Source organism: Phalacrocorax carbo, chromosome 4, assembly GCF_963921805.1.
Source record: "Phalacrocorax carbo chromosome 4, bPhaCar2.1, whole genome shotgun sequence".
NCBI lineage: Eukaryota > Metazoa > Chordata > Aves > Suliformes > Phalacrocoracidae > Phalacrocorax > Phalacrocorax carbo.
This window is the reverse complement of record NC_087516.1, coordinates 19,742,940-19,764,795: the sequence shown is the minus strand read 5'-3', so window position 1 is coordinate 19,764,795 and position 21,856 is coordinate 19,742,940. Positions and strand designations below refer to the sequence as shown.

At 35.4% G+C, this 21,856-nt stretch overlaps 1 protein-coding gene across 1 annotated transcript in view; it reads left to right on the top strand.

Annotated features, from left to right (window-relative positions):
- The window catches only part of ADGRA3 (adhesion G protein-coupled receptor A3), a 58,095-nt gene that overhangs the window by 8,710 nt on the left and 27,529 nt on the right, over window positions 1-21,856 (top strand). The window contains exons 2-8 of the mRNA XM_064449230.1: window positions 6,337-6,408; window positions 13,937-14,008; window positions 15,334-15,405; window positions 16,288-16,359; window positions 17,954-18,114; window positions 18,980-19,193; window positions 20,168-20,332. Of these exons, the coding sequence (XP_064305300.1) occupies window positions 6,337-6,408; window positions 13,937-14,008; window positions 15,334-15,405; window positions 16,288-16,359; window positions 17,954-18,114; window positions 18,980-19,193; window positions 20,168-20,332 (828 nt within the window). The remainder of the gene's footprint in view (window positions 1-6,336; window positions 6,409-13,936; window positions 14,009-15,333; window positions 15,406-16,287; window positions 16,360-17,953; window positions 18,115-18,979; window positions 19,194-20,167; window positions 20,333-21,856) is intronic.

The window sequence follows — 21,856 nt, the reverse complement described above, 5'->3', positions numbered from 1 at the left end:
CACTGTATTTCACTAGAAATGAAGAATTTCTGTCCTTAAAGAACAGTTTATCCTCAAAGAAAGGCAATAAATAAAGCATGTGGCCACATACAGAATATCAAGAAAAAAACCCACCTTGAACAGCAGTGCACAAAGTGAGTATCATTGCTTGAATAATGCAGGGATTGTGTAGGAGAAAGTCCATCACTACTGGATGTAAAGTTAGCACGTTCCCAGTTAAAAATGGAGCGGAATAAATAGACATAGTTTTAATGTTGTATTTTCATTACTTCTTAATGTTTTAGTTTACAGTCTTAATATTGTTTAATGAGCATAATAATGAAATAGCACAGGAAATATTTTATCTGTTGCAAACTTCTATTTTGCAAATGTTTCATTGCTAAGCTTCCTCAGTTATAATATTTTTGTTACATTGGAAAATACTGTCTCCTTTTGTTAGAGGTTTTGGAAAGATTAGTAATTCTTTCTCTGTATACAGCTTGTGGAGTGTTTTCATTTCAGGATTACTTTTAGGCAAGTACTGTTCATGTTCTGCTCTGCCCAGTACTTACACTTCTTTCCCTTTGACACCAGTAACTTACCAGAAGGCAAAGTACTAACTGTTGAAAAAATACTGGGTTTATATCCTTGTTAAATCACAGCTTCTACAAGATAAACTTAGAAAAATTTATTTCTTTTTGCATGTTCACAGCTTTCATCAGAAAGCACTTTTCTTAGTGGTACGGATGGTTATTTTAGTCCAATTTTTGCTGGCAGGTCACTTTCCCAGTCCTTAGAGTATACAGCCATCATCATGAAATGATCTGATTTATTTTCTATTTCCTGGCTCTCTGTTTGAGTCTCTTAAAAGGTGTTCTGGAAGCTACTTCAGCATTAAACTAAACTAAAAGTTACACTGTCTCCCAGTGTTCGTACAGGCTGCTTGGAGGCCATTTTGATTGTTTTGTAATAGTGTTAATGGATGTGTGTGTATTTTAATAGTATCCTGTGAAAGGATTAATTTGTGAATTCTGGAGATGCACTCTAAACTCCTGTCTAGTTGACTGCTGTCTTAGTGACGGTTGTTTTATAGCTGACAAGCCAAAATTGTTTCATAAAACTTTTTTCATTCAGTGCTTATCACCTTATTCTAATGATAAAAACAAATCAAGCCTTGATATTTTTCCCCGTGCTCTATCAAAAAGAAAAGGATGATCACATCACTTTTAGTATCTGTTGCTAAAACTTTTTGTAGTACAAAGGACACGCTTTGGGTTTGACTGCATATTTATGTTTTGCATGCTAGCAACTGGGTGTCTATTGCTAAAGGTCTCACCAGTAAGTTAGAGTCAGAGTAGAGTTTCTCTGCAGAGTTTTGCCAAATTCTTGTCACTTTATGGAGCAAAATGGAAACAGGGGCTTCAGATCCAAATTGTATTCAACAAAGGAACATTTCAGCAATGTTCCTGGAATGGGTGAAAAGCTGGGGAGTTTTTTGAAGGGGGAGGATGTTGATAGTTTTTTTCTTGAGGTTCATTGTTTTGGATTACCCCTTTGCCTCTACAACCAATTCTGCTCAGTCAAAGGACAGGGAAATGTGTTGCTTTAAGGTGACTTGAGGCACTGTCCATAATGCTTCCTAAGACCTACTTTTCAGCTGCCTTTTCTTCCAGATTTTTTGTGTTAATTCCTGTGGTTGTGAGTGTGCTGGCATGCAGTAGTTCCACATTTTATTTTCTGTTATGTTAGGGTCAGACAAGCAAAATACATTTGTTCCAAGCAGGTATCATTTAAAAGAAGAAGAAAAAAAAATTTGAGCTGGAGCTTGTAAGACATATGGAGCAACAATGATGTTGGGCTATGGAAACCCCTTCGTGAAATCTCCAGGTGCATCTTTTATGTTGTGAAGTCACTTGTTAAAGAAGGGTTGAACAAGACAGGGATGAGTGGAGATCTGTACTCTCTACCATTTTCTCTTTAAACTTCCAACCTGTGATTCTGTGTGATTCTTAAAGTTCACATATTTTCAGAATTACTTGCTGCTTAAGAAAAATTATGGTCTTAAACTAGTAACTTAAAAATATTATTGATCACAAATAATTTTCTGTATCTAAGTGGTACATGATGGTCCACCATTTCAGTGTACATTAATGCACAGAAATTGCGAAAGTGACTATGAAGTGTCTGCTTTGAGGTGAATGCTTTATCGTGTTTTGTGTTCTTATGCCACAATCCTTATGACTTCAAATAATGTATAGGCTAAATATATTAATAGCAAGTTTTAAACTGCATTTTTTTAAAGATTACACTTATAACATTTTTAAGTGTGGTGAAATGTCTTAGATTATATGGAGTGTTGTAAAATTTATCATTTATTGTACTAAAATGTTATGGTTGAGCAACTAACAGCCTCTGCAGAGAAAATACTAAATCAAGCTGACTATAATTTGTATATCACACCCCAGAGAGAAATTTACCTAGCGCACAGATATTCAAAGGCTTCTACTTTAGGCCTATTATTTTATAGGCAATGTCAGAAAAATAATATTTTTTTTCTACAGAACTGTGATTTTTATTTAGTTTAAATTTAGTTCAGTCAGTTACAGTTACTTTTGAAGAGGTTTCTGCTCCATTTTAAACAGCTTCTTTTTCTGGAAGAAGTACAGGTAAAATCAATAAATCTTAAGATGAAGTCAATTATAATTAAAATACAAATTATTTCTGTGCTACCAAAGGTTATAGTTTGCTTGCCTTGCTTGTGTTGACCTGGATGTTTTCTGAACTGCATGTTTTTTTCTTTTTATTTTATCCATAAGTCTGAAATTGGTCTGTGTTTTTTCTTGCTGCTGCTATTAGGCCTTATGTTCAGTTTGCATTAACTATTAATGAGGTTTTATATAAGCTCCTTCATTCATTTCTTTATATATTATAATTTTTCTTCCTGCATACATTTCTGAAGCCAGGAAGAATGTTGAAATAAAGGTATACTTTGCTCTGAATAGATTTGGTTTATAGAATGAATCCTGTACTTGCCATTTCTACAAATAAATCTTACTGCTTAGGTTGAAACCTTTTTATCTTTGAGTAGAAGTGAAAGTAGTAAATATAATGCTTCAGCGAAATTTTACTAGTTTTGCAGGCATTCCAAGTTGTAGATGATGGTTATTATTCTATTTACCAAACTTGCAGTCTTGCAAATGTGTATTCTGGATTTCTGTTGGGCATTCATTGATGCAAAGATTCCTTGATTTGTACATCTGTTTTAAAAAATACTGTTTCATTTGTTTAGTCATCTAGGTTATCACAGCTGCAGCCAAGGGGCGTTTTTCCTTCTTTCCTTACTGTAAGGTGGCTTAATGTATCTGACTCTAGAACTGTATTTTCACAAGAGCAGATTTTCTTAGCTGACACTCTAGTAGATGTTACAGGTAGTATAGGCACATACAACAGCAAATTCTCAGTATACTTTGAAGGTTTTTTTTCCTCATCCTTTCTGCCATTCCTGTGATAAGCCTTCACTTGGGGAATAGCTGACTGTAGCCCACTATGTTGATCACGCTTTTGCGGTTGACATATTAATTAATCTCTTGGAAGATGCCTTGGGTAAATGTGTAGCTTAACATTCATTGCTTGTGGAGCAGTGGGCACCAGGGATGACTTGAGATGAGCTGCAGAAATACATGATATGACTGTAAGGGGAGGAGAAGGAATGGGATTTCCTCCTTTTAACATCAGAACTGTTACCTTGGTTGAATGATTTAATCTTAACTTCAATAATTTGCAACCCTTTCGTCTGTCAGACTGGAAATAGAAGGACTTTCAAATAACTTGCTCAGCTGTCTTGATTCTGTGTATGTGAGATTGGGAGAGAGAGATTGACTCAAAGTGAGAGCCTGCCCTGTGTCTGTCTAAACCATGGAGGCTTGAGGCAGTCTGAGAAACCTGGAGAAGAAAACTACTTAGCGTAATATACGGTTGTGTCAAATGATGCTGTTTTCATAGATTGGTATTTCATGATGTGTTTTGAAGTACTAATCCTTGTCATTAGATAATAAATTTTACACATTGGAGGAAAGAGGGGGGGATGTGTGTGTGTTTGGCTCATGGCTATTGTAGAGGATATCTGAAAGATGTAGTAGACTGGGAAGAAATCTCCAAGTGGCAGTTTTAAGTGTGGAAGTAGTTATCCACCTGAAGATGTGATTGGTGTAAGTAAAGAAGTGCACAGACATGTTGGATCTTCAGGATGCATTTGATAGAGGACCTGTCTGAAATTGAAGTGACCCTAGCAGAAGTTGTGGAACAAACTGACAGAGTGAATAAATTTCCAGGACAAGATGGTGTGTGTTGGGGAGATTTTAGAACTTGGGGATGAAAAAGTCAGATGCTGAATGTCTGAAGTCTTGCTTAGGATGAAGTTGAGTTTTGAGAACTGGAGGGATGGCAAATGCTGATTTTTTAAAAAAAAAAATTAAGTGCATCGGGAATTTAGGGGAACTACATGGTTCCAAGTGTGATGTTTGTGTTGAACTGATCAGTAGAATTTATAATAAATATACTGGATACCTGGATAAAGAGAGAGAGAGAGATGTACTTTAGAAAGTTTACATCTCCTGTAATGGAAAGCTCTTCCCCACAAACCTTCAGCATCAGCAAAATATTTACAAGGATGATCCAGTTGATATAATGAGACACAGATGCTTATCCGAAAGGCATCTATCAGACCCGCTCCGAAGACATTTGATGAAAATAGTGTGTCAGGCTAAAATGGAAAATCATGGTATGAACAACTGACTTGCTGAAGGATAATAAGGGGATATGGAAGTAAATGGTTAGCCTTCTCAGTGGAGTGGAGTCTTAGACACCTGTGATGCACAACATATTTCTTAATGACCTGTAACATAGTGTGAGTAGGGGGTTGACAGTTTGAGCTTCTTGGTGTAATAAGGGTGAAAGTAGAGTAGAGAATTTTGGAAGAGTTTGAAACTAATAATTGGGCAATAAAATGGCAGAAACACACATTGTAGAAAAATGAAAATTGTGTTGGGGTGACAACAAATCTGTCTTCATATACAGGATGATGGGCACTGAGCTGACTCTTAGTACAAGTGGTAAAGGCAGACCACATCTTAGGAATTGCTAGGGAAACAGTAGGAAACAAAACAAGAACTTCCTAATCCCTCTGTGTAGATTTGTGACTTGTCTGCATGTTGAATACTATTTCAATTCTGGTGGTCTTATCTCAGAATTTTTTCAGGGTAATAAAGCTGGAAAGAGTTCAAAAATTATTAAGGTGGCACAAAATTACTTCTGTGTGAAGAGCAATTAAGTAAAAGATGAATCTTCCATCTGGCAAGAGACCATCTTAGGTTTCTACATAATTACATGTGGTAAAAATAGAGTAAGTACGGATTGATTACCCTTGTTGCAGTGTTAAGAGGTGGGGAGCATCAAACGAAGCTAGCCGGAGCTGTGTTCAGAATGAATGAGATGAGGTGTTGCTTATGGAACGGAGCTTTGTACTGCGAAACCTTTCGCAAGGAGTGTTGTGGGTGCTAAAATTTTACATGATTCAAAAGGAGAATAGGCTTTTTTTCTCAGAGAGAAATAAATGGCTTCAGAGAAAGCAGGTCCTTCTAAGTAAGGAAGCATCCAGCGCTATACAAGGGATTTCTGAATGTCAGGATAATTTGCATCTGCAGACAACTGTATTAGGAGAATAGGGTACTTGGCTAGATGGGCCTGATCCAGTTATTCGTGTGGAAGAGAGAACTTGTGGTTGTTTTGTCCTTCAAGAGAAGAAAGAAGTAAAGGAGTGCTTGCTGAGCTTATTTGCAGATGTCTTAAAGCGATTGCATTGAGAGGAAGGATGAATGTGTGAAGGAGGGCTGGGAAAGGTGGCACGGAGGAAGTGACTGTGTGCAATTGGCCGAGGGTGGCAGCAGGGGAGATGAGAAACAGGTGATATGCTGTGTGGTTTTGAAAACCAAAATGGGTGTGGAAGAACGGAATGTTGAACTTGTAGATTGGTTGTTTAATACTTTATTTTTTTATTATCTCATGCTGGTGTTTTATTATGATAATCCTACATGGGTGTACTTTCTTTCATATGTTAATTATGTAAGCTGGCATGGTACTTGGGGCACATAGCATAGAAAATCCTGCCTTTTTTTCCCTTCATACTATTTGTTACAAATGTTATGTGTTGTTTTATATACACCTCAGACAATGAGCTAGGCATTGTAGTTTGATATAAAGGCTGTTAAACAAAAAGATTTGCACCAGAAGTGTAAGCTGCAGCAAATATTTTTGTTACCAAATTTATAACATATTGTTCTTGGCCATTTTTCTTTACAGGATTCTGAGTAACAATAAAATAACAGAGTTGAAGAATGGTTCCTTCTCTGGATTAAACCTTCTTGAAAGATTGTAAGCACTTCTTAAAAAGTTATTTTAACTCTAAAAATTAAGTGATATACTGTTTGTTTCATAAATAAGACATTTTGCTCTCAGAATTATTAGAGATGTGTTCTTTATTTTGATGTATTTTTTTTTTTGTGATTGAAGAGTTAACATTGTTAAGTGTTCTTCATGAATATGACTGTCGTAACAGCATAAAGGTGAGATTAGGGCAGTTTCAGTGGAAGCTTGCTGGAATGCTGTGATGACTGCATTTGCTTTGTTCGTCTTGTAGTATGAAAACTGATGTAAAGAAAATTATTTCTTTGATATCAATTCTCAAGCCCTTTATCAAACAACTGTGAAGTATATTTGTAGGGGAAGTGGATGTATTAAAGCCTCTAAAAGAGGCTAGATGCATTTTAAGTTTATTGTTGACATTTATTTTAACAGTTTTGCTGCTTACTTTACAACTTTGGTACATAGTGAATGTATGGGGGGGAGGGAAATGGGAGTGAGTCTGAGAGTAACTTCTTTGACACCTTTTGCTTCCTGTTTTCACTTTCCCTTTCAGATGATATATCACCTATGGGATAAGAAGCAGCATTGTAGCTTCTGTTACAGTCAGCTTTTTTCCAGCTGGTAGAAGGTCAGGATTGGCAGGTTGATCTACCTGGGAGCAAGCAGAAACTTTAGAGATAAGGATTTTTCTAGGCCATTTGACTGGGAAAGCAGCCAGTTTCATAATCATCTCACAACATCTAGGAGGACTTCCAAAGGCCTTTTGGCTTCAGGGGATTAAAAGTATTTTATTCTTCCCCTAAAACTTGAAGGCTGCAATTCTGGTTACCTGGCCTAAATAAATTCAAACACTTCCACAGTTCCATCCCCCCATGCCAGAAGAAAGATTTGTCTTCTCTACTGGCAGATGAGCTTTATTGTAGAAATAAGCCATTGTGCCGAAGAAGCAAGGTTATCAGCAGTGATGGCATTCTAGATCTTTACACTTTATTTTGGCATCCTTGCTTTAGGTAATAAAGGCATCTGCTGACAGTTATTATTTGTTGTAACTTGTTGAAATTTTCAGACAGGAAAAACTTGAAACTAATTAGTTTAGAGATGATCATTTACATTTGCTCTATGAATCCAAATCTTATTTTTCTTTAAAATTATAAGAACCAAACTTTCTTCCATTCAACTGCTGTCATTTTGTAAAGATTGATATTTTTTTTTAGGTTATTTTGATATCTTTCATGAAAAAGAAAATCAGTAAGGCATCATGTTTTGAGCATTTAAAGTGATCTGGGACAGCAGTATTTTAGATGGTATAGTGGTCTCATCTGAATGAGGTAACACACTTTATGTGCACTGGTGTAGGGGTTAATATATCAGCAAATGATTGTTAATGGTCAGGTGCCTTCATAAAGGAAGGGTGACCAGCATGATACACTAGTCATTAATGACCATCTTTTTTTGTGTGTGCAAGACTTTTTTAAAAAAACCCAACTATTTAACCACAGTAAAAGTAAACTTTTCTGCTTTAAATGCTCTTGTGACCGTGGACAGAAAGTACTTCTGTAATTAAAATAATCTTCAAGCTTAAAAGAATAGTCAAGAGTAAGAGGAAAAAAAAAAGGAAAGCCACGGTAACTATTTTAAACAGTAACATTATGTTTAGCAGTTTTAAGTTATATTCCATAATGTTCACTGTGATAACTTGCATGCCTTTAAAATTGCACTTATCTGAGGGTGTCGTCTTATTTTTTTTTCTTACTATTCATATTCCCCCTTATTTCCTTATGAGTGTTTTCTTTCTTTGTAGATATGCTCTTTCCCTCACTTTTAATTTAGAACATGAAACAGGTAAAGAAAAATTCAGTTAATGTTTAAATAGTCAATTCAGACAGTAGCATTGTCACTTAACATTAGTGCTTACCAGGGAGAGATTCTGTATGCATTTAATGCTTGTTTGTTCATTCATTGTTTGTAATGTTGCACTTCATAGCAAACACTCTTGCCATTTCTCCTTAATGGTTTTTGGATAGAGTTTAGATGTATAGATATAGTTAACCAAAGCCTTTTAAAAAAAATAAACTAAACTGTTAGGAACACGTAACTGCATAATATTTTTTTAATTGCATTTTAAAAAATATTTTGAATCCTGAAATAGGTTCACAACTTCATAATTCATCTGTTAACACACTAAACTGGTTTTCTCCTGTTTAGTTCTTGGACATCTTAATGAAAATTTACATATTTTTAAATGTTTGGTGTTTTTTTTTTTTCAGTTCTTCAGATAAACTTAGGCATATGGTATCTTCAGGAGACAAATTGTTGCCTCTTAGGTCATCATTTTGCTCAAACATGTTATCTCTTGACCTCATCCCAATCTGTCAATTATTCACTGTTACTGTTGAAGGGGAGAGATTTTTATTTGTTCTTGTATGCCCCAAAACTATGAGGGAAGTACATTAAAAATGCTTGCCCCAAGTAGGAGTTTCAAATATGTTTGTTAATAATTTTGTGCATGTATGTTAATTAATGAAAATGTCGACTTTAGTAATGCATTATTTTGTAAACAAGGTGATAAGATTACCAAAGAAAGAGTTGTTTCACTGGAGGGTGAAATGTTCGTTAATTATAGTGGAAAATGACTGTGCTATGTCTGCATCTACTCTTACAGGAAAAAAATCATGCAAATAATAACTGAATAACAGTAAGCAGGTCAAAGATTTTTACTGCCATAAATAGTAATTGAAGTGTCTGTACAAAAAGATGTTAAATATTTTAATCTCCAGTGACTTTGTTAATGCTGTATTTTGCTGTGAATTTCCTGCAGTTTAAATGTTGAAGTAACTTCTTGCACAACTAATTTGTGACAGATAATTTTTCATCCAGCAGATATTTGACTTTATATAGCATTATTCAAAGTCCAGCCAATTAGAAGCAAACTGCTGTTTTCCATCTGGAAGCTAGCTAATGCTGTCTGTTGATTTTTGTGAGGATAAAGGAGGTGACTTTATGCATTTATAAAGTACTATTTTTCATTGTACGTGAGAGGAGGAAGAGATAGTCATGGAATTCAGTAAGATATTTAGATAGCAAAAGAAGGGTTTGATATTTATTGAACTGTAAATAATGACAAGGGTTTGATATGTATTTTTAGGATATACTAATAGAGCTTTGGAAAGGGAAATCCACACTGTGAAGGGAGTGTTATTTGTAGACAGTCTTTTTTTTCTCTCCTGTTTTAATGGCACCAATATACACATATATTGATAGCTTAAATAAAAATAGGAGCATCTAATACTTTTTCACAGTAACAATTTCTGATTTTAGTTCTTGTGGTAGTACAGCAGAGCATGTGAAAAGATGGGCCTGAGCTCTCCTAGTGGTGGACCTGAACTTTTTTTTGGGGAAGTCTTTAAAAGTGATTGGAAAGTGTCAGTATTTCTTGTTTGAATGATACTGAGTGGAGAAATGGTTTTATGAACATTCAGGAACTTGTCTTCAGCTCTAACTTTAGTTCTGATTTCGGTTCTGGAAGCTCCATCCCTTTGTTAGGTGTGACTCCTTCAGGAGAAGACTCAAGAGTGTTAGGCTAACAAAATATTTATTTTCCCCATCCTCACCTGCTTCTTAGATAATTTCTGAAAGGTGAGTGGTGAGGGAGGAGAAATGTGTGTCTAGCTTCTGTTGGAAAAATCTGTGCTGTGAAATTGAATGCTTTGGAGTATTCTGAACTGTTGGAAGTGTAGAAATGACTTAAGGGAAGCAAAAAGCTTTTCTGGTCTAGGTTATAGCTTTTGTTTAGTTTGCAGAGGTGTGGTACTCCCAAGCTTTTTTCTTTTTTTACTTTTTTTATATTACATCTTCAAGAAATTTTGACCATTGTATGCACGTCACAGGTGATATGAGGTAAGCAAAATAGCAAAACACAGTGATTCACATTGCTGTCTTTTTCTTTTGATGCAAGGGGATGTCAAATGCCTATGTAAGAACTTTTCAAAAAGTCAAGAGATGATTTTTAGTAACAGCTTTTTAATTTCCATTTGGAAAATATCCAAGTCTCAGTACTGTCTGTTGTCTCCTCTTTCATGGTTCCTTATGAACCTGGACACTCCAGTTGCTTTCTATTGTATTATTCTATTATCAAAATCGGTGATAGATTTGAACAGTTTCCTGTTCCTAGAGAGTTACTTGAACCTGGTGAAACAGCTCTAGCAGCACTTAATCCTCACATACAATTTGAATATGGTGACCTGAAAGCAGAATTCTGTCTGAGACCCACATGCAATATAGTATTGGGCTTTCAGTTATCAACAGTTTTGGTGGTACCCTAAATATTTGGTACACTGGTGGTGAAAACTCAAAATAAATCTAGCCTACTATATTTTAGGGAGAAAGCCTATGTATGTGTAGGGTAGAATTTAAATCATATGTTTCCTCATCATTCACTGTATAAAAGTTGTTTAATCTGTCCTAAGCGTTTATTGGATCTGCCAGCATAAAGTCTACACCCCATAGAGCTGTGGGAGGGATAGACTGACTTTATGTAATGTTTAACCTATTTTTGTAATTTCTTTTGTCCTCTTCCCCCATTTACTTTTCATATAGTAAGAGGCCCTTGTAGCTACTGTGTTTCTTGTCCAACATTTTCAAGTTCTGTTCAGGAAGGAAAGATAGCTTATGCAATTGTAGACGAGAGAGCCAAATAATGTATACATGTCAGGATGTATACCTGTGCATCGTTTGTGCCTGCAGGATGCTTTAGTAATAATTACGACAATCTTCATTGTGCTGAGACACAGTAGATTATAAGTAACCTGTATTAATGCATAAGTAATTTTTGAGTATGTATAAGTGCTCTTTTAAGTCATAGACAACTGGCCCCTGAAACATTCCATTATAAACTCTAATGAAAGGGCAGGGTTTTGGTTTTTTTACATGGCAAACTGTAGTTATATTTAAGTGTTCTTTCATTACGATATTATTCTACCTTAAGAAGATAACATTAGAAGTTGGACTACATGGGGAAGTTGAAATATTACCCAACTGAAGCCCTCTTCTAATGGATTTCTTTTGGACAGATTTTCTTTTATTTGGACAAATAAATATCTGGAACCATATCCTGTTGGTTGAGCTTTGCCAAAGAAAAATGGTTAAAATTAGGAGCTGAGATATGTATTTATACGAGTTAAAACCAACAAAAACGTTAAAGCCAAACACAACTTTCTTCCCCACCTCCCTTTTGATGTGAGAATCCTATCAGTCTCTTGGTTTAACCACAACTGCCATTTTTTCATTTAGAAACTGCCCTAGTTACTGGAGTCCTGGCAGTTGCACCAGCCTGTGTATCAACGTCTTCTACTGTTTCTGAAGAGCTGCCAGACTTGCCAGCACTGTGCTGATTTTGAGATCTTTAAATATCTCTTGTATTTCTAAGTTTTAATCTGCTCATATTTTTTGATAAATGAATACATCGCTAGTGCTTACTAATGACTGCCACTGGGAGGGGGGAAGAAACCCCCAAATAGAGACTCCCCAGCTGTTGTAGTTGCAGGTCGAGAAAATGCTAACACTTTGGGCATTCGGAGTGTTTTTAAAAAACTGCTGTAGTATGGTGGTTCATGAATGTTTTGCTATCTTATGTAAAAAATACGGAATATACATTGAGTTTTATGAAAACATGAGAATTGATGGCATTTCTCTTTAAAAAGAATTCATTAATTATAGTGTATTCATTCTTCTGGAACTGGTTTTAAGACCTAAAAAGGGAGAGAAAAAGCAAAAACTATTACATAAAGAATAGACTAGTCAGTTTTTATCAACTAATCTGCCAAAATGTAACTGCAGGTTGTAGAAGTAGTAAAACTCTTGCTTTTAATTTTAAAACTACTTTTTTTTTTCCACTGAAGCAATGGGTTTAAGAAGGAGGTGTATCAGGGAGTAATACACTTTGAATTTAAGTAATGAAATTAAAGATCACTGATAATCTAGATTGTTGGATTTCCAAAGCATGTTGTCAAGCTTTTTCTCCCTGATTGTTTTCCACAGTGGATTTTAAGTTTAAGTGGGAGTTATATCATTTTTTAAAATGAAATCTAAAATGTGAACAGTAAGTATAATTTTTCTTCCCTGTCCCAATAAATAAGTGGTGATTAACATTTTGTATTCTCAGATTTGTTGCTGTCTCAGTGCTGGGTTTATAAGCCTGCTGAAAGACACTTAAAAATATTATGGTTCTTCTGGCTTCTGATACTGCTTTGGAAGTAGTTGGCAGTCACTGCCACTGTGCAGGGCAAGAAAATAAAGTTGAGATAAGAGAAGTGTGCATATATCATAGTTTATTGACAATTAATTTACTGTAGTGCCAGGTAAATTTGAAATATTTTAAGTAATTAAAAATGTTTGTTAGGTACGGTGTTCAAGCGTGATCCATGTGCCATGACATTGTCTGTTGTACCATGATTTGCTGATCTGGCTGCACGAAAGGCTACTGTGAAATCTTGGGATGAATCTATATTTTTGGTCGTGCATATCTGTGCGATGGTAGACATAATGCTCTTGTAGTGTTCTCTTTTGGGCAGAATTATTAATTTTCTGGTAGATTTAGGAGGTGTTTTTTCTGTGCTTGCTTACTAAAACATTGCTTTTCATTGAAATTACTAAGTTCTTTTCAAATGCAGAACAATCACATATTACCTGGGAATGAACAATTTTTCATGTAGTAATAAGTGCCCGTGAAGTTTCAGGTAGTAGTGTAGTAAAAATCTTGGATGAATAAGGAGGTAAAAATAATTTTAGTATTCATGCAGTAATAAAGTTTGTTCAAAACTGTGTAGAGGCTGGCAGATGCTTTCTGTGACCTTTCAGATGAAGCTGTATCTGCAAAATATCTCAAGTTAGGAGTTAACTCCTATATTATTTGTACAATTAATAAACCAGTTCAATTACATAGTTACTTTGCGTTTCTCCTTAAAATCTCCTATTCTGGAAACTTAAGATTTAAAAAACCTGTGCTCTGAGTTTTTTCACAGCTTTATTTGGGATTCTTGGCTAGAGCTTTGCTTTTGTGCCAGTAATGTTGGTAGAAACTTTCAATGTTGTGTCTTTAGTGTGTTTTTAGGATCTTGTTTTGCTTCTTTTTGTAGATGTTGGGCACTACTGAAGTATTTAAAATTGGGTAGGCTGAAGAAGACGAGACTGTGCTAAACAATATTGCACTGTGTACCGAGCAAATGCTACACCCTGCGCAGCTGTAATCTATTCATACACTGTGACAAAATATCTTTGACTCTATACCTTTTCTTTTCATGCTATAGGAACTGATAGAATATTTAAAGGAATAAACAGGCTGTTTATGTTTCTCTTTCTAGTAAAAACACAGATTTTTAAATTTTGAAAGTGACCATGTTAGAGAAAGTAGAAATGTGTAGTATGGGGTTTTTGGGCAGTTTTCAAACAAGCTGAGACAAATTAAGTGTATCTTCATGCTTGTTTATCTCTTTTAAAGGGTAGCTTGTGATAAATGTAATGTCTTGATTTTTCTCCACAGGGACCTTAAGAACAACCTTATCAGTACTATAAATCCAGGAGCTTTTTTGGGGCTTTCATCTCTGAAAAGACTGTAAGTAGTATATCTAGCTAGTCAGTTTAAACAAAACAACCAGAAAACACACCCTGAGAGTAAATTAAGTCTTGGATTCTGGAAATTTAGACAGCAAAACTATTATATATTAAAAGTTGAATATGTATATGCTGTCTAAGTTTATACACACGCACATATATGTTTGTATAAAACAAAGTCTGCTTTCAGTCTTATGACTGAAGAACATCCACTGCTTGTGGCTTGGCAGGCTCACTTGTTCTTACTGACAGTCTGTTGTATTATTCCTCCCTTTTTGTACTTTGGTGACTTGAAACATCACTGGGTGGACTTGCATTCAGAGCTGTGATGCCATCAAGTCTTCCTTTGTTAAATGTTAAACTCCTCGTGATTTTCTTTTTCCAAAGGTCATAATGGAACACAGTCCCTTGCTATTAATACTACACTGAAGTTACAGCACTGTTAATGCTGCTTTATTGAAGGTTGTGCCAGCGTTCCCATTAACACATATTTTGGGGATTTATACCTTGGCTGTAAAAATTCTGTCCCAGATGAAACTTGAAAAACAAGACCTCAGCATGATGGCCTCCTTTTTTTTTCTTATTTCTTTTTAAAAACAAAAAAACCCCGTAGATTTCGGAATATCTGGGACAGCTTTTAAGTCTTAGTTGATTTTGCTGCACCCCAATCCCAGTCTTTAGTCAGCATGCAACTTTCCTTCTTAAATTTTTGTGGTACATATGTTCATTTGTCACTGATCAGGTGATCTGTCTCACTTAAAAGGAAATTTTGTTGGTAATTGCACTTTTGAAAATCTTAAAAATAAAGCCCAAGGACCAATTCAGGACCATTACTACTTGCAAGCTGAATTTTTATTCCTTTAAGAGTTTTTGGCAATTCTATTTAAAGACCTACATTGTCAAATATACAGTATTTAAATACTTATGTAGTTATAAATATAGAAGCAGTCCTATTTATGTACAATAAATGCACTAGTATAGGTGTCTCTAGCAGGTGTTACATGTGTAATGAGTATACTGTACAAGTACGAAAATTTACTTTGTAGTGATTTAATCCAAACCTGTTCTAAGGGGATTTACTGATAAGGCTAGGCTCATTTAATTGTATATGGACAAGCCATTATTACTTTAGAAATGGAATAAGGACTCGGTGCATGTGTGTACACCCATATAGCAGTACCTTTGGGGGTTTGCTGAAAAAGACTAAATGTATATATGGCGCAATCTGTTACTGCTGATTTTTAGTTGAAATACTTGTGTTTGCAGACTGTATGTCACTTGGAAATAAACCAGTTTATTCTGATTTTTGCTTTTCCCTGTTTATAGAGACTTAACTAATAACAGAATAGGCTGCCTGAATGCAGATATATTTAGAGGACTTGTAAATCTTATTAGATTGTAAGTATAATTTTGTTGTATATAATTTAATGTCTTAAGTTTTAGTCTTATGTAAGCTAACATTCTTTGTTTCAATGGGAGTAGTTTGTTTTAAGTGTCACTGGAAAGAGATGCAGTGTGGTTATGATTGTGGCTTGTTACTCAGTAGCAAGCTTAAAAAATGGGCAGCGGAGGGGGCAACCAAAACCATACTACTTGGTGCTCTGTCTGCTTTGCAACCATTTCCCGGTTTCTTAGAAGGTATAGCGGGAGGGTGGGAGGCAGGGAGAGTAGCAGACTACAAAATATTTTCCCTGGGAAAATATTTCAGTGTTATAGAATCTTTTAATTTCTGCCATGCCATCAGTATGGTTTCTTGCATGTGTTGCAGTTCTTCATTTACTTAAAGAAAATAATGTGTAAGATTATTCAATGTTTTTTTGCCCAGGTTGTTTGCTTCTTATGCAGTGCTTTCACCTACAGAGAAAGTGGGATGTATACTATTTAAAAAAAAATATTCTGCTAGATCAAACATCCTTCTCATGGCATGTTAATAGCAACACATCAATTCGCTATGAACAATGAAGTTACTTCTAAATTTCCTGAATTGTATGCTCACTATGAGATAGTAGTTGCTTTAAATAAAGTATTTGCTTTCAGTCCTTGTTCCCAATCTTAAAATTCTTCAGTTAAAAAAGAAGTATTGGGGAACAGTTTATTTTGGGATTTTTGCTAGGCTGTCAGACCTGATTATTATTTTTAGTCTTTTGAACTATGTGTGTTTGTCATAATAGTATCTTGTATGTTTTGAAATAATGTTATCTTGAAGAGGGATTTTTTTATTTTATTTTAAATGTTAGGTGCTTGAGTATGAATTCAAATCATGGTACTGTTATTTTTTAGGAATCTTTCTGGAAACCTGTTTTCTACGCTTACACAGGGAACATTTGATCATCTTGGTTCACTAAAGTCTCTGTAAGTACTTATTGCATCTAATCTTAGTTAGCATGATCATTTGTGTTTTTAACAAACACCATTTTATATGTACTTTGTACTACAGTTTTGCATTTTTCCTTTCAAACCTCATAACTGTGGTTTCTTTATCTGACTAAGTGCATGGGAAATGTACGTACAGATATTTGGGTGTTTATAATATTTCCTTCAAAAGATGCTCAGTATGTGTTACATGGTTCTGAGAGAAAAAAGCTATACTGGTATCTGGGCTTCTGGAAGTTTTGTTCTGCATGCATCATGTATTACTGTACATTAAATAGCATTCTACACTTTGGTTTTTAAACAAAGGGAGCAAATACTTTTTAAGGAAGATCTTAGTCCTTGAAGAACAATATAGTTTTGTTACACATGATGGTGGGTACATCTCAACCTCATGTTACTTTCCTCTCCTTTAATTTCATGAGAGTTGTAATCTTGTGTAAGGAAGAAAACGAATGAAAAATATTATCAGTGCTGATGATTACCTTGCATTTTTCCCTGGTAGTGATGACAGTTGGCTCACTGTACTGGGACTTTGTCAAAAGCTCTGACTTCTGGATTTGAGACAGAGTTAATTTCTTGTTTATAAAGGGAAATGTTTCTTTCCCTCCTCCAGCTTTTTTAAATTGTTCATAAGTTGTTATTCCTGGTATTTTAATTGTGTACATAACGGTTGCTGTCCAAGAACATCATGGGTCTGACAAGAGGACCTGGATGTAACCGTTGCTATTAAAAATGTGTGTGTCTGGAGGAATCCCTGTGAACAAAGACCAAATGGAGTTTCACAGGAAGGTTGATTTAGTGTTTGAAGTGTTCTGCCTGCGATGCTGTGTTACCCTCTAGACCTTTGTGAAAAGAAAAATAGATTATGTTTTCACTAGATGTAAAAAACAGTGTAGACACAGCTATATGCTTTGATACCTTTTTAACTATTTCTAAGCAGATAAAATATTTAAGTTCTCTTTTAATTTAGCTGACTACAACAGGTACCGGGGGGGATTTTGTATGTCTTGTTAGTAGAAAGTATTAAATTATACAGAGAAGACTTTACGAATCAATGAAAACCCTTTTATGAAGCACAATAAAACTATCAATAAAATTGTGTGAATAGTGGTTCTGAAAAGAGAGATGTGTGAGAGGCTATTTTTATATTTCTGTTGGTTTTACTGTTAAAGCATTTGATTGCTAAAGTGAAGCAATGAAGTGTATTGCTAAGTTATGGTGAGACATATTCAAGCAATTCCTTGTTATTGCTTACTTAAATAATGTAAACTCCCTCCATGGAAGAAATTGCTAGAAATTTTTTCATGCACAGGTATTAGATATTCCTCATATTTACGAAGAGGATTCCTTTTCTCAGGGAGTGTGTAGTTTTGTTCTTAGACCTCAGCTTGAAGAGAATTAGAGTGTCTTCTGATACTCTAAGTATTGGTGGTTGGCAACTCTGCTGTATTCTGGGGTTTGACTGCTTTGTTGTCTGTCTGTGATGATGAGAGGCATTGTACAGCTGTTGATGTCAAGCTTTCAGATCTGAGTGATGTATTTTGTCACTGTGAATACCTATTTTGTGTTGCAGAGAATTTCAGACTGATTATCTTCTTTGTGATTGCAACATCCTGTGGATGCATCAGTGGTTAAAAGAAAGAAATATAACTGTACGTGAAACTAAATGTGCCTATCCCAAGTCACTTCAGTCGCAGACAGTGACTGGTGTTAAGCAGGAGCTTCTGACCTGTGGTAAGCACTCCTGACAACTGGCACTTATTTTCTAACACTTTCTGTATTCTGTTAATGTTAGTGAACAGACTTTTCTTGCTTTGTTTTGTTCCCCTGAAATTCAGCAGTTATATGATAGTGGTAATAGTGATTCTTTTTCAAAGGCTGATCTTTAGTCATGATTCAGTGTTGTTTGTTTTGGAAGTAAATAATAAATTGGTGATAGTGGATGTTAGTCTGTAGAAACTAAGGACGAGTAGCGCACTCTGGAGATGAACTGCTTTTTCCTGCTAATACATGCTTTTCAGGGATTTTAACCTAAACTTTACAAGAAGAATCAGAAATTGATAATTTTTTTCCAAAGTCTAGCTATCTGACTTCAGATGCATAACTTATTCCAAACCCAAATTTCCAAAGTTAAAAGGTCTTAATTTTATGACTGACTTTCCTATGTGGTGATTCAGTTGTTGATAAGCCTTCTTGTTGTGATGAAACCATGATCAACTTGCTTAACTTTTGTTGTATTAGAGTTATTCTGTCTGTCAAAATAATGGAACAGGTATTTGTGATTTTGAAGTATTAATAGTGAGAAATTGTGAAGAAATGAAATGCATTAATACATTAATTCAAGTTTATATTTTTCAGTCTTTTGGATGTGGGCTAGCAAAAGCGTTTTGAAATGTATTACATTAAAGGAGTACACATTTCAAAAAAGATCATGAGAATTTATATTTTTCAATATCAGATGCATCGTAAGTCTTGGAAGATGCAGCTTACAAAGAGGTTATATCAATAATTGATACTTAGCATATTTTTCTCCTTTTTTGAAAATTAGATATAGAACAGATTCTTGCTATTAATTGTGCTTTTATTTCTTTAATTCTAGAACCGCCACTTGAACTACCATCTTTCTATATGACTCCATCTCACCGTCAGGTTGTCTTTGAAGGAGATAGTCTACCCTTCCAATGTATGGCTTCGTATATTGATCAAGACATGCAAGTCTTGTGGTATCAGGATGGAAAGATAGTGGAAACTGATGAGTCCCAGGGTATTTTTGTTGAAAAAAACATGATTCATAACTGCTCACTGATTGCAAGGTGAATCCCTAAAGAGAAAATGTATTCCTTGCTCCCTATTTTCTGTTTTGATTTAGTAACTATTTCCATAGCCAGTAAAGCCCCCTCATATCGTTGCTGAGTGAGCATATGTAGACAGAGGTTTCCCAAGCAGGGAAGTAGTCTGTAACTTCACACATCTCTTAAATTACCTGGGTTTGGTCACTGTTGCTAACTATCAAGTTTGAGGAGGGAAGTCTAGAGACTTGGTTAGTCAAACCTACCTGCTTAAAACAGGGTTAGCTAGGGCAGGGCGCCCAGGAATGTTGCAGTGGGTTTTAATTATCTCCAAGGGTTACCCAATGCAGTTCATGTAAAATACATTTGTGGTAGGGTACATTTGTTCTCTGGGAATTTCAAAGTTATGAAAACAAGGCATTTAAGTGAGCTACTCATGGATTCTTTCCTCTTCCTTTTGAGCGTACCACGGTTGGTAATGTTGAAGTTCTCCAGCAGAGATCTCTCAAGTATAGCATAATAATATAATTATATAAGTATAATTTATTCTGCCTGCAGCAGATTTTTGACTCATTCCTATATCCTGTAATTGTATGAGTAAATTAGGGCTTCTAACTTTATAACAACTTATACATTTGGGAAGCTATTTTAGTTTGGCCTTTTCGGAACAACTATAAAAATTTTTCGTTGAATAGTAACACTTGAGGAATTTGGACTTCTCATCTTGTTCTGAAGTCAAGGAACTTTTTCCCATGGCCATGGCCGTTCTTTTTCTTTTCTACCTTGGCAAATAAGAGCTAGAAGAACACTGAATATTTTTCGGTCAATTACAGTACATTGATTCGTAGATAGCTCTGGTTTTGTAAGATCACTCAGTTGTATGTAATTGGTTGTTACTTCCATTGGTTTTCTGTACTTTATTCATAGTTTGCTAAAAGCTTATATAAATTTTATTGCAAGACTGTTAGGTTTTATTTGTTTGTTTTTTATCTTCCCAGTGCACTGACCATCTCAAACATTCAGGCTGGCTCCACAGGAAACTGGGGTTGCCATGTACAAACCAGACGTGGGAATAACACAAGGACAGTAGACATTGTGGTGCTAGAAAGTTCTGCACAGTACTGCCCTCCAGAGAGGGTTGTGAACAACAAAGGGGACTTCAGGTTGGTAACCTCAATTTTTCTTTTGTTTCAGAGAAAAGAGTCCATTTCATTTTGTTTTTAACTTAAGTTGTTATGCTTTAAAGGCACCTACATGGTTATTCACTTGTAAATGGCGTGTAATAAATTAACGGCTCTAAATTAGTATGTGTTGTAAGAAGCACACGCAGCTATAACATGAAATGTTAAACTTTGGGCCTGTTACCTCACATCTTTGGAAGAGATGGAAAGTAAGCTATGATATTTGAAATATATAAATGAAATTATTAGGATAGAATAAAACTTTTGAGATGATCTGTAAGTTAGAGTTGGACCACATACTGATGGGGGGGCATTTCCACCAGGTCATGGTTCTGTTTTTGAAACCCTCCTGCTCCCAGACGACAAAATTGCTATATAAGAAACATGTTGTATAGTTGGTTTGGGGTTTTTTTACCCCCTTGTGAGTATTACAGTAAATAATAGGAATGGTGCTTCCTTTAATGATTGTTGGGACTATAGTGGTATCTCTGATGTTCCGTTGTGTTGGGTATTGCAGAGTATTTTACCTTTTGTTCTTACCTCTTCACCTGTTTTCCCTTTTCTGATCTTTCTGCTGCTGGTCACTCTAACAACACGTTACTCCTGGAGGTGCCAGCTGTAACAGATAGCTTCTGTATAGATTCTCTATGTGTAAGGTAATTCCCTTTATAACTACTCTGTGTTGTATCTCCCTGCAGTAACTCCTACTGAGAATTAGTGTATGTCATAGCATATGTTTTCACTATGGTTTGTAGGGTTTCTAATGTTGTAATAACTGCTCTTACCAGCTCATTTATCTTCACTTTTCTTATGCTGCTTAGCTATGCGTGGCTATCTTCTGCTTGATCTTTTGTTTACGTTCATAAACTTTTCTTCCTTTCCTTGTGTACATTAGAGTTCTTTAAAATTGTCTTCTTTCTATACAGCTAATCTAAGACCATAAATCTTATTTTAAGAGATGAAAAGTAAGTTAAAGCATGTTGCTGGAACATAGTTTTTGGGGGGAGAGAAGACAAGCTTTCAAGTGCAGGCGGCCTTCTACAGTTGTAACAAAAGTTCAGGGGAAGTCCTGGCTGAGAGCATTTGTTCCAAGTTCATCATCTTTAAGTTTATCAGTTGGACAACTTGAGAAGAAGGGTAGCTGGTGTCCAAGCGTGAGAAACTGTTAGTAAGGGAAGTAGTGTTAAGATCACTTGCTGCACAGAGGCAATTTGGAACTACTAAAGAGCTTTGCTTTCACACTGTAAGGAGTTACTTCTTATATAAGAAACTTGGTGCATATCCTCTTTTTACACTGTGGTGGTTTCAACTGCGGGGTGAGCATTACAATAGAAAATGAGAACTTCCTGCTCAAGATAATAGGTGAAGAAAGTCAAACAGATGCATGCTGTATTCATCAAAGAACACATCTATTTAAATCACTTACGCAATTTTTTTAATGATACAAGTGTGAATTGTTCTTCTTTGATTTGCTATTAGAGGTGCAAACAGATGGTAAAGGCTTAT